Here is a 15,392-nt window from a genome sequence, read left to right on the forward strand (position 1 = left end):
ACACACACACACACACACACACACACACACACACACACACACACACACACACACACACACACACACACACACACACACACACACACACACACACTCCCCTCCTTGTCCCTTTCTCTCTCTGTAAAGAGTTTTGTTGTGTTTGACACAGAGGGAGATGGAGCCTCTGTCTCAGCTTTCCTCTGTCTGAAGATCACCTCACAAACACACACACCACAGGTGCAGGGAGACAGACAGCCTTCTGTACTGTCCTAACCTCACAGATCTATGTAACACACAAACACAGCTCTACCTAACACTCAAACACAGCTCTACCTAACACTCCAACACAGCTCTACCTAACACTCCAACACAGCTCCACCTAACACTCAAACACAGCTCCACCTAACACTCAAACACAGCTCTACCTAACACTCAAACACAGCTCTACCTAACACTCAAACACAGCTCCACCTAACACTCAAACACAGCTCTACCTAACACTCAAACACAGCTCTACCTAACACTCAAACACAGCTCCACCTAACACTCAAACACAGCTCCACCTAACACTCAAACACAGCTCTACCTAACACTCAAACACAGCTCTACCTAACACTCCAACACAGCTCTACCCAACACTCAAACACAGCTCTACCTAACACTCAAACACAGCTCTACCCAACACTCAAACACAGCTCTACCTAACACTCAAACACAGCTCTACCCAACACTCAAACACAGCTCTACCCAACACTCCAACACAGCTCTACCCAACACTCAAACACAGCTCTACCTAACACTCAAACACAGCTCTACCCAATACTCAAACACAGCTCTACCCAATACTCAAACACAGCTCTACCTAACACTCAAACACAGCTCTACCTAACACTCAAACACAGCTCTACCCAACACTCAAACACAGCTCTACCCAACACTCAAACACAGCTCTACCTAACACTCAAACACAGCTCTACCCAACACTCCAACACAGTTCTACCTAACACTCCAACACAGCTCTAATACAGCTCTAATAGCTCTCATACTGACAGTTCTAGCTGTAACAACTATGTACAACTTTTGTAATCTGACTCAGTTGAATCTTAATTCGTATGTAGATATTTGGTAATCTGACTCCGTTTAATCTCGATTAGAATGTAGATATTTGGCAATCTGACTCAGTTTAATCTTGATTATTAGATATTTGTGCGTACTTCAACCACAGGCTAAATCCATTCTTACCAAACAGACACAGAAACAAAACATATTTTCATACACACAGACAGATGGACAGACAGACAGACATTACCTGGTACTGCCCGTTGACTAGGTCTATGGTGATGGTCAGCCCTTGGTCCATGTCCTCAGGTCCAGTTAGTATGTTGGACACCCAGGCTGTACCCATGTCCTGGTCATTGATATAGCTGACAGGGTGAGCGTCCATGTTGAGCCTCAACACACGGTTATTAGTGGTGTCCTCCACCGCGTTGGGAATACAGTACCTAGACAGGGATGGGCTATGTTGCTGTTGCTGTTTGAGGGATACTGTGACGTGATGTGGATTTAGTTGTGATGCGGCTGTTGTTGTAGCTGTATTTTGTATATATGTTGTGCTGCAAGTGAGAATTGGTTTTGTGTTCACTTACTTGGTTAAATGGAAGCTTATATAGTTAATACATCTGTATATCAATCAATCAATCCATCACTCCATCAATATACAGTACCTCTCCACTAGGGGGTGTACTCTGGGGTGACTGGGGGGGCAACGGCACTCTGACTGAGCGTGGAGGGGGGGCAGGAAGCCTGAATACACCTTCACGATCTCTCTGGAGTGGGAGACAATGGATCAGGTTGTGAGCCAGATGCACTATGGTGTCAGGATCAGTCTCAAAAGATAATTTAGCAAAATAAAATGTTATGAACTGCTGTATTAATATATAAGCCATTAAGCAGACACTTTTATCTAAAGCGACTAACAGTCACGCATGCATACATTTTACATGTGGGTGGCCCCAGGAATCAAACCCACGAACCTTGTGGTGCAGGCGCCATGCTCTACCAACTGAGCCATATTATACACATGACATTAAAATCAAAGGGAATCATATGAAACATCCCTACTTTTCTCCCTCTTTCCCTCCCTCCTTCCATCCCTCTCACCTGTTAGTCAGTGTGTTGGGATAAAATCTGAAGTCCTGCATCCTGCCAATGAATTGATCTGACCCTGGTGAGAAAGAAGAGAGGGATGTCAACGGTGTGTATTGAAAACAGTCAGCTGGTTCCATAATGACCAGTGCATTAGCTTATCTTTCTCTTTATTCTCTGTTAAAGACACAACCACACCGAGCTGAGGACTGTTTAGTTGATCTAGCAGTGTTATAAATGTTACAGTTGACTGGGCTGTAAGCTATAGTAGGGCTCTCTACGTCTAACCTGGCAGGCCTCTTAGACTTAACAGTCAGAGGAACCATAGAGACACACAGTTAACAGTCAGAGGAACCATAGAGACACACAGTTAACAGTCAGAGGAACCATAGAGACACACAGTTAACAGTCAGAGGAACCATAGAGACACACAGTTAACAGTCAGAGGAACCATAGAGACACACAGTTAACAGTCAGAGGAACCATAGAGACACACAGTTAACAGTCAGAGGAACCATAGAGACACACAGTTAACAGTCAGAGGAACCATAGAGACACACAGTTAATGATGGCACAGAAGTCCCTTCTTGCCTTGTCTCTCAGATCGTTCACAGCTTTGTGGAAGTTACCTGTGGTGCTGATGTTTAGGCCAAGGTATGTATCGTTTTTTTGTGTGCTCTAGGGAAATGGTGTCTAGATGGAATTTGTATTTGTGGTCCTGGCAACTGGACATTTTTTGGAACAACAGTATTTTTGTTTTACTGAGATTTACTGTCAGGGCCCAGGTCTGACGGAATCTGTGCAGAAGATCTAGGTGCTGCTGTAGGCCCTCCTTGGTTGCGGACAGAAGCACCAGATCATCAGCAAACAGTAGACATTTCACTTCAGATTCTAGCAAGGTGAGGCAGGGTGCTGCAAGCTGTTCTAGTGCCATCGCCAATTCGTTGATAAATACAGTTGAAGTCAGAAGTTTACATACACTTAGGTTGGAGTCATTAAAACTAGTTTTTCAACCACTCCACAAATTTCTTGTTAACAAACTATTGTTTTCGCAAGTTGGTTAGGACATCTACTTTGTGCATGACACAAGTAATTTTTGTTTACAGACAGATTATTTCACTAATAATTCACTGTATCACAATTCCAGTGGGTCAGAAGTTTACATACACTAATTTGACTGTGCCTTTAAACAGCTTGGAAAATTCCAGAAAATGATGTCATGGCTTTAGAAGCTTCTGATAGGCTAATTGACATAATTTAAGTCAATTCCAAATCAAATCAAAGTTTATTTGTCACATGAGCCGAATACAACAGGTGTAGACCTTACAGTGAAATGCTTACTTACAGGCTCTATAGTGCAAAAAAGGTGTTAGGTGAACAATAGGTAAGTAAAGAAATAGAACAACAGTAAAAAGACAGGCTATATCCAGTAGCGAGGCTATAAAAGTAGCGAGGCTACATGTACATGTAGATATGGTTAAAGTGACTATGCATATATGATGAACAGAAAGTAGCAGTAGTGTAAAAGAGGGGGTGGTGGGTGGCGGAACACAATGCAGATAGCCCGGTTAGCCAATGTGCAGGAGCACTGGTTGGTCGGCCCAATTGAGGTAGTATGTACATGAATGTATAGTTAAAGTGACTATGCATATATGATAAACAGAGAGTAGCAGCAGCGTAAAAAGAGGGGTGGGGGGGGGAACAATGCAAATAGTCCGGGTCTTATGGCTTGGGGGTAAAAACTGTTGAGAAGCCTTTTTGTCCTAGACTTGGCACTCCGGTACCGCTTGTGGCTAAGATGCACATCTCTCCAGAATGCGCTCTCTTCCACCAATTTGTGCACATTCATTGTTTTCTAACTTCATTGTGTGAATTGTTTTGGGGTCACTTAGAAATGTCCTTATTTTTGAAAGAAAAAACATTTTTTTGTCCATTAAAATAACATCAAATTGATCAGAAATACAACGTAGACATTGTTAATGATGTAGATGACTAGCTGGAAACGGCAGATTTTTTATGGAATATCTACATAGGCGTACAGAGGCCCAGTATTAGCAACCATCACTCCTGTGTTCCAATGGCACATTGTGTTAGCTAATCCAAGTTTATCATTTTAAAAGGCTAATTGTACAACGCTGTGTACTACTCCCTTCACAGAACAAAACACCAAAACACCAGTCTCAACCAGTCTCAACGTCAACAGTGAAGAGGCGACTCCGGGATGCTGGCCTTCTAGGGAGAGTTGCAAAGAAAAGCCATATCTCAGACTGGCCAATAAACATAAAAGATTAATATGGGCAAAAGAACACAAACACTGGACAGAGGAACTTTACCAAGAAGGCCAGCATCCTGGAGTCGCCTCTTCACTGTTGACGTTGAGACTGGTGTTTTGCGGGTACTATTTAATGAAGCTGCCAGTTGAGGACTTGTGAGGCATCTGTTTCTCAAACTAGACACTCTAATGTACTTGTCCTCTTGCTCATTTGTGCAACGGGGCCTCTCACTCCTCTTTCTATTCTGGTTAGAGCCAGTTTGCGCTGTTCTGTGAAGGGAGTAGTACACAGCATTGTACGAGATCTTCAGTTTCTTGGCAATTTCTCACATGGAATAGCCTTCATTTCTCAGAACACGAATAGACTGACAAGTTTCAGAGGAAAGGACTTTGTTTCTGGCCATTTTGAGCCTATAATCGATCCCACAAATGCTGATGCTCCAGATACTCAACTAGTCTAAAGAAGGCCAGTTTTTTTGCTTCTTTAATCAGAACAACAGTTTTCAGCTGTGCTAACATAATTGCAAAAGGGTTTTCTAATGATCAATTAGCCTTTTAAAATGATAAACTTGGATTAGCTAACACAATGTGCCATTGGAACACAGGAGTGATGGTTGCTGATAATGGGCCTCTGTACGCCTATGTAGATATTCCATAAAAAATCAGCAGTTTCCAGCTACAATAGTAATTTACAACATTAACCATGTCTATACTGTATTTCTGATCAATTTGATGTTATTTCAATGGACAACGGTATAGTGTATATTTGCTGCTGCTCGACTAAAAAACATCTTGGTCGACCAACAGCCTATCGACCAAACAATCGACCAGTCGACTAATTGGGGTCAACCCAGTGTGATAAACATTCTACTGATTAAATTCCCTGGTCAGCATCTACGGCACAGATCAGTGTGGGTGAACAATACTGCTGACCACTACTATGATCCAATCATGGGCTGATCAAATGCTATCTGAGTGTAAATCACTGATCAATAGCAGACGAGCAGTATGACTGTGTAGCTGAAACCATTGATCATTACTTTACACTAGAGCAGTGGTCCCCAACCTTTTCTGAGTCCAGATCACGTAGTCAAAAAGCCGAGATCTAGTTGGTGTAGCACTTGAGAGGAGCAGCTGAGCATACATTTAAATAATTAGCAAATCATTAGCTTTTTTATTTTACTGGACTGATGGTGCCTGCATCTGTCATGGTGCTTTCAACACAACTGGGAACTCTGGGAAAAAAACGAGGTCAAATCATGACGTCAGTCATCTCCAGGCCGAAAAGTCAGAGCTCTAGAAAGATGCCAAAGTTTCCGAGTTGGATGACCGTTCAAAGGGATTTTTGCCAGTCAGATCTCATTTTTTTTGTAGATCACAGTGGCCTTGAAAGCACTGAGGTCGGAAGTCTGAGATTTCCGAGTTCACAGTTGTTTTGAACACATAATTTAGTCACAACGGAGGGAGGGAGAGAGCAGCAGAGGGTCAGCCTCTCACGGTCCCTGCTCTCTCCTTCCTTTCCTCCAGTGAGACTGACCAGAGAGAGGGGACACCGTTTTCCACCTGATGGCCAAACTCGGTCGCACCGCATCTGTCTCATGCACAAATTCATGTTGTTCCTATGACCAGAGATATTAAAATAGACACGACGAGCTGCTAATAATAATAAAAACGAAGGGCTATCCATACACTTGCCTACTCATTCATTGCAACTGAAGTGCAAGTGGAAGTAGGGAGAAGCATGTTTTATGTTTTGTAATAGTGTTGAATAAAAACAGTGTTGACAGTGCTTAAACATAAGGTCACTCATAGAAACAGCAGCTCTTTGCTGTATAAAAACTTAAACATGAACTCACTCATAGAAACAGCAGCTCTTTGCTGTATAAAAACTTAAACATGAACTCCCTCATAGAAACAGCAGCTCTTTGCTGTATAAAAACTTAAACATGAACTCCCTCATAGAAACAGCAGCTCTTTGCTGTATTCTTTGACAGACTGGCTCTGGTCATGGTTTTTTAAATGATGAAATCTCATGTAGGCTCCTATCAAACTTTGCTGTGGCCAGGGTCCTGGAAGCTGTAGTGTGATTTGAGCTATCCGATTGGCCAGCGCAGTAGGAGCACTCGATTTAGCCACAGAGCTACCGGTCTGCTGGGTAGGCGGAGTTTGTCTTTTCAGACAAATTAAATGGTTCAAAATGGAACACTTTGCCTGCCTGGTGCGCAGGGTTTCTGAATCAAGTGCACCTACCGCCAACAGCACAACCCGTAAAAAGGAATGTAAGCCTTTATCATTGGCTTTTCTACAGAAATGTTTGATGATCGACTAGGAATGCCTTGAAGATCGACCAGTCGATCAGTCGGTGACCAGTGCACTAAAGATTTCATTCTCTGTTGTCGATCATTTTCAGTGTGTTTCTATTGACCCTGATGGAGGCTGTAAAGGAAATATCTGACACAGTTGATCATATTCACTTCAAAACACTTTCCTGTGTGATTCTTAGCTCATAACCCCCCTGGGGGTGTAGATCTATGCCCTAGATTGCATGGATCTACCTACATGTTGAAATGTCTTCCTACAACCATGTATTTCCATGGTATTTCCCTAGGCAGGTGTACATACCATGTACTATAAGTAATGTATATATGCATCATGTGTTATCTTGTTGTTACCGTTAGAGCTCAGTCCGACTCTCATGGTACTGTCCATTCTGATGTCAGAGATGGGTGAGGTCAGAGGTCGAGTGTCAAAGGGCGTGCCGTCCTCCTCCAGTCCATCGAGGAAGAGACTGACGCTTTTGCCATGCACCTGTGGACCAATTAGAATGCACAATTATTCTGTGGATCAAACATAACTCAATGTTACTTTGTCCTTGACACTGTACGTACTTTATTCTGTGCTTGACACATTTTGATTCAGTTTTATACAGTGAAGTGTTAAAAAGTTAACATTTCAATGACAAAGTTTTGACCATCTCCTGGTCCTTGCCTTGTCCTGATACAAGCGTTATAAGGAGTATCTAACAGTGTGGGGATCCTGTCCCTGAAGGAGAGTAAGATGTATAGCCCAGCAGCCTTCACGATTCAGTCTGAGTGAATTACACACAGGGATAATCTTCCAGTTTATTTCCCTACCAGAAACCCCCTCATTCTAAAACCTAAGCCACAAATGAGCTTCCTGTTGACCAAAACCACTCTTCACCCCAGCCATGAATATTAAAACACAAACACAGTCAAAGCAACTGCTTCCATTTAGATCAAAACTCCAGAGAAATATGTTCATAGACCTTCAATGTCCCCCTCTCTTCTCTCTTTCTCCCCTCTCTTCTCTCTTTCTCCCCTCTCTCTCAAAATGTTTATGTCTATCCCCCTCCCCCCTCTTGTTGTGTCTGGCTAGCATGCTCTGTGGTAGCACAGATAAAACCACTCTCTCTTTTCTAACACATTCCCCCTCTCTCTCAAGTGTTTTCTATCCGCCTCTTCTCTCCTCGCCTCTTTAGAGGAGTTGAAAAAGGTGCAGGGGAAATAAGTCTGGCCCAAAATGTCTTTGGGGATGAAGGCAAGGCGGCGCTCGGATCGACTCAACAACGGTCTGTCTGGAAGATACTTAAGACTTGGACTTTCATGACGGCTGATTGAAGACTGCGGAGACGGCGAGAGAGAGAGACGGAAAAACGGAGAAAGAGAAGGACGTAGAGAGAAGGCCGCTCTTGGAATCTGTAACCAGCCAATGGCGTGCGTGGAGATCTAAAGAGTTGTCATGGTGATGTAAATGAATTGGGAAGAGCTTCATCCTGCTTAGAGCCACGCGCCCCTTTGAAACCCCGACCAGCACTCCTTTGTTCGTTTTAGAAAATGTTTTTTTTCTCTTCTTATTTTTTTACCTCTCTTTGCTGCCTTCGTTCTTTTTCAACTACTGTTGCTTCAAGAGACCCTCGAGATTCTTCTTCTTCTTCTTTCCCTCACTTGTATTTCTCACCTGTCCCATTGACAGCAGGTGCTGTAGAGAGCGGCCCAGATTAACACCTGTCTATCACCTGTCTTTCTTACCTGTCTCTCTCTCAGCTGTAGGCTATCTGCCTCCCTCACCTTTCTCTCTCTCACGTCATCTCTCACAACCAGTCCATTGAATGTAGCTGTGCAGTAGAACAGTGTGTTTTACAGGCCCAGATTAACCCAAGGCCTGGCCAGTGGCAGTGGAAAGCTTTTAATGACTCACTGAGCACCGATCACTGGACACTGGCAAACAAACAGCTTTAAAAGCTCTCCGCTTTCAGTGTGTGTTTGTTTGTGTGTAAGTGTATGTGTGTACGTTTTGTGTGTGTGTGTGCGCGTGCGTGCGTGCGTCCGTGCGTGTGTGTGTGTATGTATGGGTGTGTGTATGGGTGTGTGTGTGTGTGTGTGTGTGTGTGTGTGTGGTAGAATGTCCCATTGTCTGACCTGTCCCTCTGACCCATTAGTTTATCTGCTGATGTAATAAGGCAGGGTTGGGAGTCAGGTATCTGCTGTGGACTCTGATCTGGGACAGACAGACAGACAGGTAGACAGACAGAGCATAGCGAGAGAGAGCGAGATAGCGAGAGAGTGAGAGAGAGATGGTGAAACGTGATGAAGTGTCATTAAGGTAGTAACTAGCAGAGGCTTTATGTCAGTGTGAATGATAAGGCTGTTCCTGTTGTGTGAATCTGTTTTAGAGTAATTTTTGAGTAATTTCCCAGTTAGCTCTCTGTAATTTTGTATGGACTACCTTTACAAACATTATAGGCCTTTATAAGGTTGCAAAATTCCTGTAACTTTTCCAAATTCCCAGGTTTTTCAGAAATCCTGATAGGCGGATTCCGGATTTCCTGCTTATTCCATCCCTTCGGGGAAAATCCCGACAGTTTACTTAATATTTACTTATACGCTGTGTCATGATGTTGCCCTGTTGGGAGAGGTTTATGACCCTCCATAAATACCTTTCCCCCTTTTTCTCTCCACTCTACAGAATGGACTCTTGGAAAGCCCTTTGTTAACATAGAGAGAGTATTGTAACATCAAAAGATTGGGGAAAATAACACTCTTTATGTAATCCAACCAGTTGAAAGTGTCCGTTGGTACTTAAAGAATATGATGTTAGATCAGTTGTCGTCTGAGACATTATTACTGATGATAGGATGACATAAACTGTATCTTGGAAAGTCTACACATTCTAGTTATCAGATTCACATGGAATTGTTGTGCAATTTAAATGTTGAAATATGAAACTATTTGTGAAAAGATTAAATGTAATCTTATCTTTTAAAAAGAGAGAATTGTTTTCATAAGTAAAATGTCAATCAGTGGCGACGCCCACGTGAATAGGCATTGGTTGGAAAGGATGAACCAACCCCTTTTCTACATTTCTATAAGAGCCCCCTTGACCCAATTCACGACGAACTATGCCAACCTCAGCGTGAGCTCTGATTGCGAATGGTTGAACAACTACAACCTAAGGAAATTAACCTTGTGTTCCTGATGACGTGGGACCGATGTCCATACATTTAGAAGGGGCCGAATTTCAACGTGGAGGTGACGATCGCCACGCTGGATGGATGAATTTGACTACACCAACCAGAATATAGCTTGAGCTTATAGTATGGCAACTTGGTATGAACTTTGAACTCTTATTCACTAAAGAAGTGATACATCCTAGACGTCGAGTTATCAGCAGCAGCTGTAAACGTGCGTGGCCTAGGAAAGGACGGACAATTTCTTCAGAACGACAGGGTACTACAACGTATCCGCCCAAAAATATTATTCAAAGGACAAGGGAGTTCTCTGCTGGGCAACCCAGCCTTCCATCTTCGACAAATCTATCGAAGCGCAGCTCAGAGTAAATATATTTCTTGCGTATTCCTTTTACCGAATGGGCGGATATTTAGAATGCATAAGATTCTGTATTTACGATGGCATAGCTTCATAAGGTCCGATAGAGACCCAATCCTTTTGTTCCTCAGTCTTCCCGCGCTTTCATTCAAACCCAACCCCCTTTCTTTGTGTAACCAGCCGTCATATCGGTTTCGTCCGCTAGGGACGTTTCTTTTATGACATAATTAGTCATCAATGTATGATCCATCCTGTGTATATGTAATTCTGTGTGATTATTTAGGTATTTAGTAAATACATAATTAAACCAAATGTTGTATTACTGATTCAACTTGTTAGCCAGGGTTCATGAAGATAACCAAGAATTTTACGACGTTCAGATGAGACTAAATAAGGTGACGATTAATAATTGACTGCTGTTGATATAAAAGATTACCAGGTCTTTAAGAGTTTATTCGGAAGACAATAGCTCTATAAACATTCTTCCGTGGTGCCCCGACTTCCTAGTTAATTACATTCACATGATTAGTTTAGGAAATATTAAGGTAATAGGTAATATTAAGGTAATTAGGTAATATTAATTACAGAGAATTGATTTCATAAAATGGCATGTGATATCATTTAATCCATAGTAAAGACACGACAGCTGTTTTTAAATGAGATCCCATATGGGCTGCTTTGGCAACAGAAGATATTCAGAGGAGTGAATCCGAGCAGGTTTGTATCAGATCTACACTACATTAGTTTATTAGTATGCTCGACACACAGAGGAAGGGCATTATTCTATATTTACATTGATGTCAGTTAGCAGACAGCCTTATCCAGAGCGTATTACAATAAATGCATTGAGCTGAGGATGTGTAAATACATTACTGTGCAAACAGGCCGGGAACAGACGGAGAGCTTAAGATTTCTATTAGGATGTATGATATTAGTGGGTATTAGGACTGAACATTAGAACAGATGCCCTTTCCTGCTGCCCTGCAGATGACACTAGCTCAATAGAGGCGCCTGTCATAAGCACGCACGCACACACACACACATGCATACACATACACACACGCATGCATACACATACACACACACAGTGGATAGAGAGGCCTCCGACTCTGACATACACACGCACGCACGCACGTCGCACGCACAGGATACAGAGGCCTGTGTCTCTGACACTCCAAACAAGCCCCCGCTGCCTTCGCTGACCTAGCTCAGACCCCTCCTCTACCCTTCCCCTCCTCTACCCCACTGTGACTGACACACCACTCACTGATAACACACTCTCATTCCAGGGCCGGTAGAGCTGTCAGAGGGGAGAGAGACACTCAACAGAGGAAGGAGGGATGGAGGGAGGGAAGAAGGGATGGAGATATCATGAGGAGAGATACTCCTGTGCTGCTGGATGAGGCTACGGACCGACACACACACAATCCTCTCCATGTTTTATTTATGGTCCTGTCTCGTCCTCTCCTCGTGACTGACTCTTATCATTTAAATGAAGCAGAAATGTTTTCCTGTTTATAATTTGTTACATTATCACAGGTTTTAGTATAAAGCAGGGCCAGGGCCAAGAGAGGAGTGAAATATCACTGTCTGAAAAGAGAGGAGGGGGAGGAGGATAAAGATATCCAGTATTTACACAAAGAGAGAGGTATAGAGGCGAGAGGGAAGGAGAGAGGGGGTCAGGAATATAGAGGAGAGAGAGCGAGAGAGAGAGAGAGAGAAAAAGAGAAGGGGAGAGGGGAATATACTGGATATAGAAAGATGGAATAGAGTCACACGGTGGCTATTGAAGCTGTAAAGGAGGTACAGAGGCAAGGAAGCAGCAAGCCTTCTCTCTCCATCCCTCCATCCCTCTCTCCCCCTGCCCCCCGTCTCAGCAGAAGCTCTGATGAACTGCCAATTTTTCCCTTTATCACATTAGCACAGCCATGGGAGAAACACATTTGTTCTACTCAAGTACACTAAAGATACAATTACCAGTCCAGGATATACATGTTTTATATCACCGCCGGCCCATAGCGCAATGAGGACCCGGGCCATATATATATATATATTAACACTAGCGTGATAGTTGATTTAAGAAAAGAAAACTGTCTCCGGGGAGAGGGAAGAGTCCCACATATAAGAGGACTTTAATGCTTTAATGCTTTAATAAAGGCTAGAACTCCGGAGAGACTTTTCCTTTGAACACAAAGCATACAACTGCATTCTTTTAAAGTGGGAGATGCGCAGAAATCATCCCGGCTAACAAGATGGGATACACCACACCATGGCTGCATAGTCAGGTTGGCTGACATATCTCTCTCTCACGCTCTCTCGCTCTCTCTCTCTCTCTCTCTCTCTCTCTCTCTCTCTCTCTCTCTCTCTCTCTCTCTCTCTCTCTCTCTCTCTCTCTCTCTCTCTCTCTCACGCACTCTCTCTTCCTTTCCCTCTCGTCCTCTCTCTCTCGCTCTTCCTCTCTCTTTATCTACTGTATCTCTATTCAATTCAATTTCAGTTCAATTTAAGGGCTTTATTGGCATGGGAAAGATATGTTAACCTTGCCAAAGCAAATGAAGTAGATAATAAACAAAAGTAAAATAAAACAATAAAAATGAACAGTAAACATGACACTCACAAAAGTTCCAGAAGAATAAAGACATTTCAAATGTCATATTATATTATGTGCAAATAGTCTCTCTCTCATCTCCCTAATCCCGCTCTCATACTGCCAACTGTAAAGTTTGGTGGAAGAGGAATAATGGTCTGGGGCTGTTTTTCATGGTTCGAGCTAGGCCCCTTGGTTCTAGTGAAGGGAACTCTTAACACTACAGCATACAATGACATTCTACACGATTCTGTGCTTCCAACATTGTGGCAACAGTTAGGGAAAGGCCCTTTCCTGTTTCAGCATGACAATGCCCCCATTCACAAAACGAGGTCCATACAGAAATGGTTTGTCGATCGGTGTGGACACAGAGCCCTGAACTCAACCCCATCAAACACCTTTGGGATGAATTGGGACACCGACTGTGCGCCATGCCTAATCACCCAACATCAGTGCCTGACCTCACTAATGCTCGTGGCTGAATGGAAGCAGGTTCCAACATCTAGTAGATGATTTTGGAATGAGATGTTCAACGAGCACGTGTCGACATACTTTTGGAAATGTAGTGTAGGTGTACTGATGCTGTTGTTCAAATGCACAGATCACTTTATACATCTTCTCAAAGAAACTACAGGTAGTTCTAAAACTTGGCATCATATTTCTGTCATGCTGCTTTGTTGACAACCCCAACCATCTGGCTCCCCGGGTATTCAGCCAATCAGTGGCCGCCGCTGCTCTCTATCTCACTCTCTCTCTAGCTCTCTATCTCACTCTCTCTCTCTTTATTCCAGCCTCTCTACATCTATAGAGGGGTGTTGTGGAAAAATGTTGACCCCCTCATTAAAACTATAATTGTGTAGTAAAACCATGAAAAGTAGTGCACCTAAGCTGAGATCTGGTGTTTGGAGGGAGTTTAAATGTAAACCCAATGGAAGTGTTCTGATACACTGAATTGATTTCAAAACAGAATGGAAGAACTCTGAAACACCCAAAGTGGTTCTTCAATGGGAATAATTGTGTTTTTAAGAGAGTTGTGTGAAAACACTTTTTTGGTGTTTCAGTCAGGTCTCAAATTTCCCGGAGGCATCAACGGCCATGGCGCATACTGAAGATGTCAGAAGAACTGTCCACATTTACTTTTCGACAGCCAACAAGATGAGTAACGAAAAGCAAAATCACTAGCCTATTTTATTTTTTTCACCTTTATTTAACTAGGCAAGTCAGTCCCCAGCTCCGTACTGGGGACCGTCGCTGAAGGCTCCGGACTGGGGACCGTCGTGTACAGCAAATGTCGACAGATTCAAGCCTTTAGACGTTAATACTAATCATGATCCTACATTATATTTGTCAAGCGTCACTGGCATCTTGCCTAAATGTAACTAATAGTCTCATTAAAGTTTGGCTACATTTTCAGGCTCCTCCCCCATATCAGGTTATGACAGGCTGTAGCCAATACACATAGGCTCTCCCCTACACTTTGACATGTAGGCTAATTATTTATGTACTTTTACATACACTTACAGTGCTTTTGGAAAATATTCAGACCCCCGGACTTTTTCCACATTTTGTTACGTTACAGCCTTATTCTAAAATATATTAAATAAAACATTTTCCTCAACAATCTACACACAATACCCCATAATGACAAAGCGAAAACAGTTTTCTAGAAATGATACATTTTAGCAAACGTATAAAAAATGTAAAACAGATACCTTATTTACATAAATATTCCCTTTGCCCTGAGGCTAGAAATTGAACTCAGGTACATCCTGTTTCCAATGTCATTAATGTAAGGAAAGTAATTATATCATTATACTATATTGAATCTAGGCTACCTGTTCTGCATGTGTTCAAGTGTGTAAAATTGCCTCGGCTGAGAGGGTAGGCTACCAGCAATGGTGTAGGACTCTAGTGGAGGGTCAACACAAGTAGCCTAAAACGCCCTTTTCAGAAACATTTTTGTTTACCGCACCCGGGAATCATAGTTTACCCACCTATTTATTTTACCACTACATCACTGGCTACCGGTATGCCTATTAGAAGTTCATGGTAATACACATTGTAGCCTAGTCTAGTATGTTGACCGTGTGTGTTAGTGTGAGCATCCTGTTTTTCCCGAGACAGTTTCAGACCCATTTCAGGTGTCCTGACTATTCAGGTTACAAAAAAGGTCAATTTGTCAACAAGACATATCAATTAATGTAGGCATCATCAATGACAATAACGGAATGTCATTGGGCACATTTTTTGGTGTTTTGCAACAGATGTCTATTTCCATTCATCAAATGTTATCTGATCTTCATCTTAGTCACAACAACAGACAAACACAGTGTGCTTAAACAAAGAACACACACATTATTGTATTTTTCTTGTCTATATTGAATACATCATTTAAACATTCACAGTGTAGGTTGGAAAAAGTATGTGAACCCCGAGGCTAATGACTTTTCCAAAAGCTAATTGTAATCAGGAGTCAGCTAACCTGGAGTCCAATCAATGAGACGAGATTGGAGATGTTGGTTAGAGCTGCCTTGCCCTGTAAAAAACACTCACAAATTTTGAG

The 15,392-nt window shown here is 42.6% G+C and overlaps 1 protein-coding gene across 1 annotated transcript in view; it reads right to left on the reverse strand.

Moving 5' to 3' along the window:
• The window catches only part of ush2a (Usher syndrome 2A (autosomal recessive, mild)), a 462,322-nt gene that overhangs the window by 406,407 nt on the left and 40,523 nt on the right, over positions 1–15,392 (reverse strand). Inside the window, exons 4-7 of the mRNA XM_071365050.1 lie at positions 7,069–7,204; positions 2,140–2,203; positions 1,704–1,805; positions 1,289–1,481 (exon numbers count right to left, since the gene is read on the reverse strand). Coding sequence (XP_071221151.1) covers positions 1,289–1,481; positions 1,704–1,805; positions 2,140–2,203; positions 7,069–7,204 — 495 coding nt within the window. The remainder of the gene's footprint in view (positions 1–1,288; positions 1,482–1,703; positions 1,806–2,139; positions 2,204–7,068; positions 7,205–15,392) is intronic.

The sequence above is a fragment of the Salvelinus alpinus genome, chromosome 25 (genome assembly GCF_045679555.1).
Source record: "Salvelinus alpinus chromosome 25, SLU_Salpinus.1, whole genome shotgun sequence".
Taxonomy (NCBI): Eukaryota; Metazoa; Chordata; class Actinopteri; order Salmoniformes; family Salmonidae; genus Salvelinus; species Salvelinus alpinus.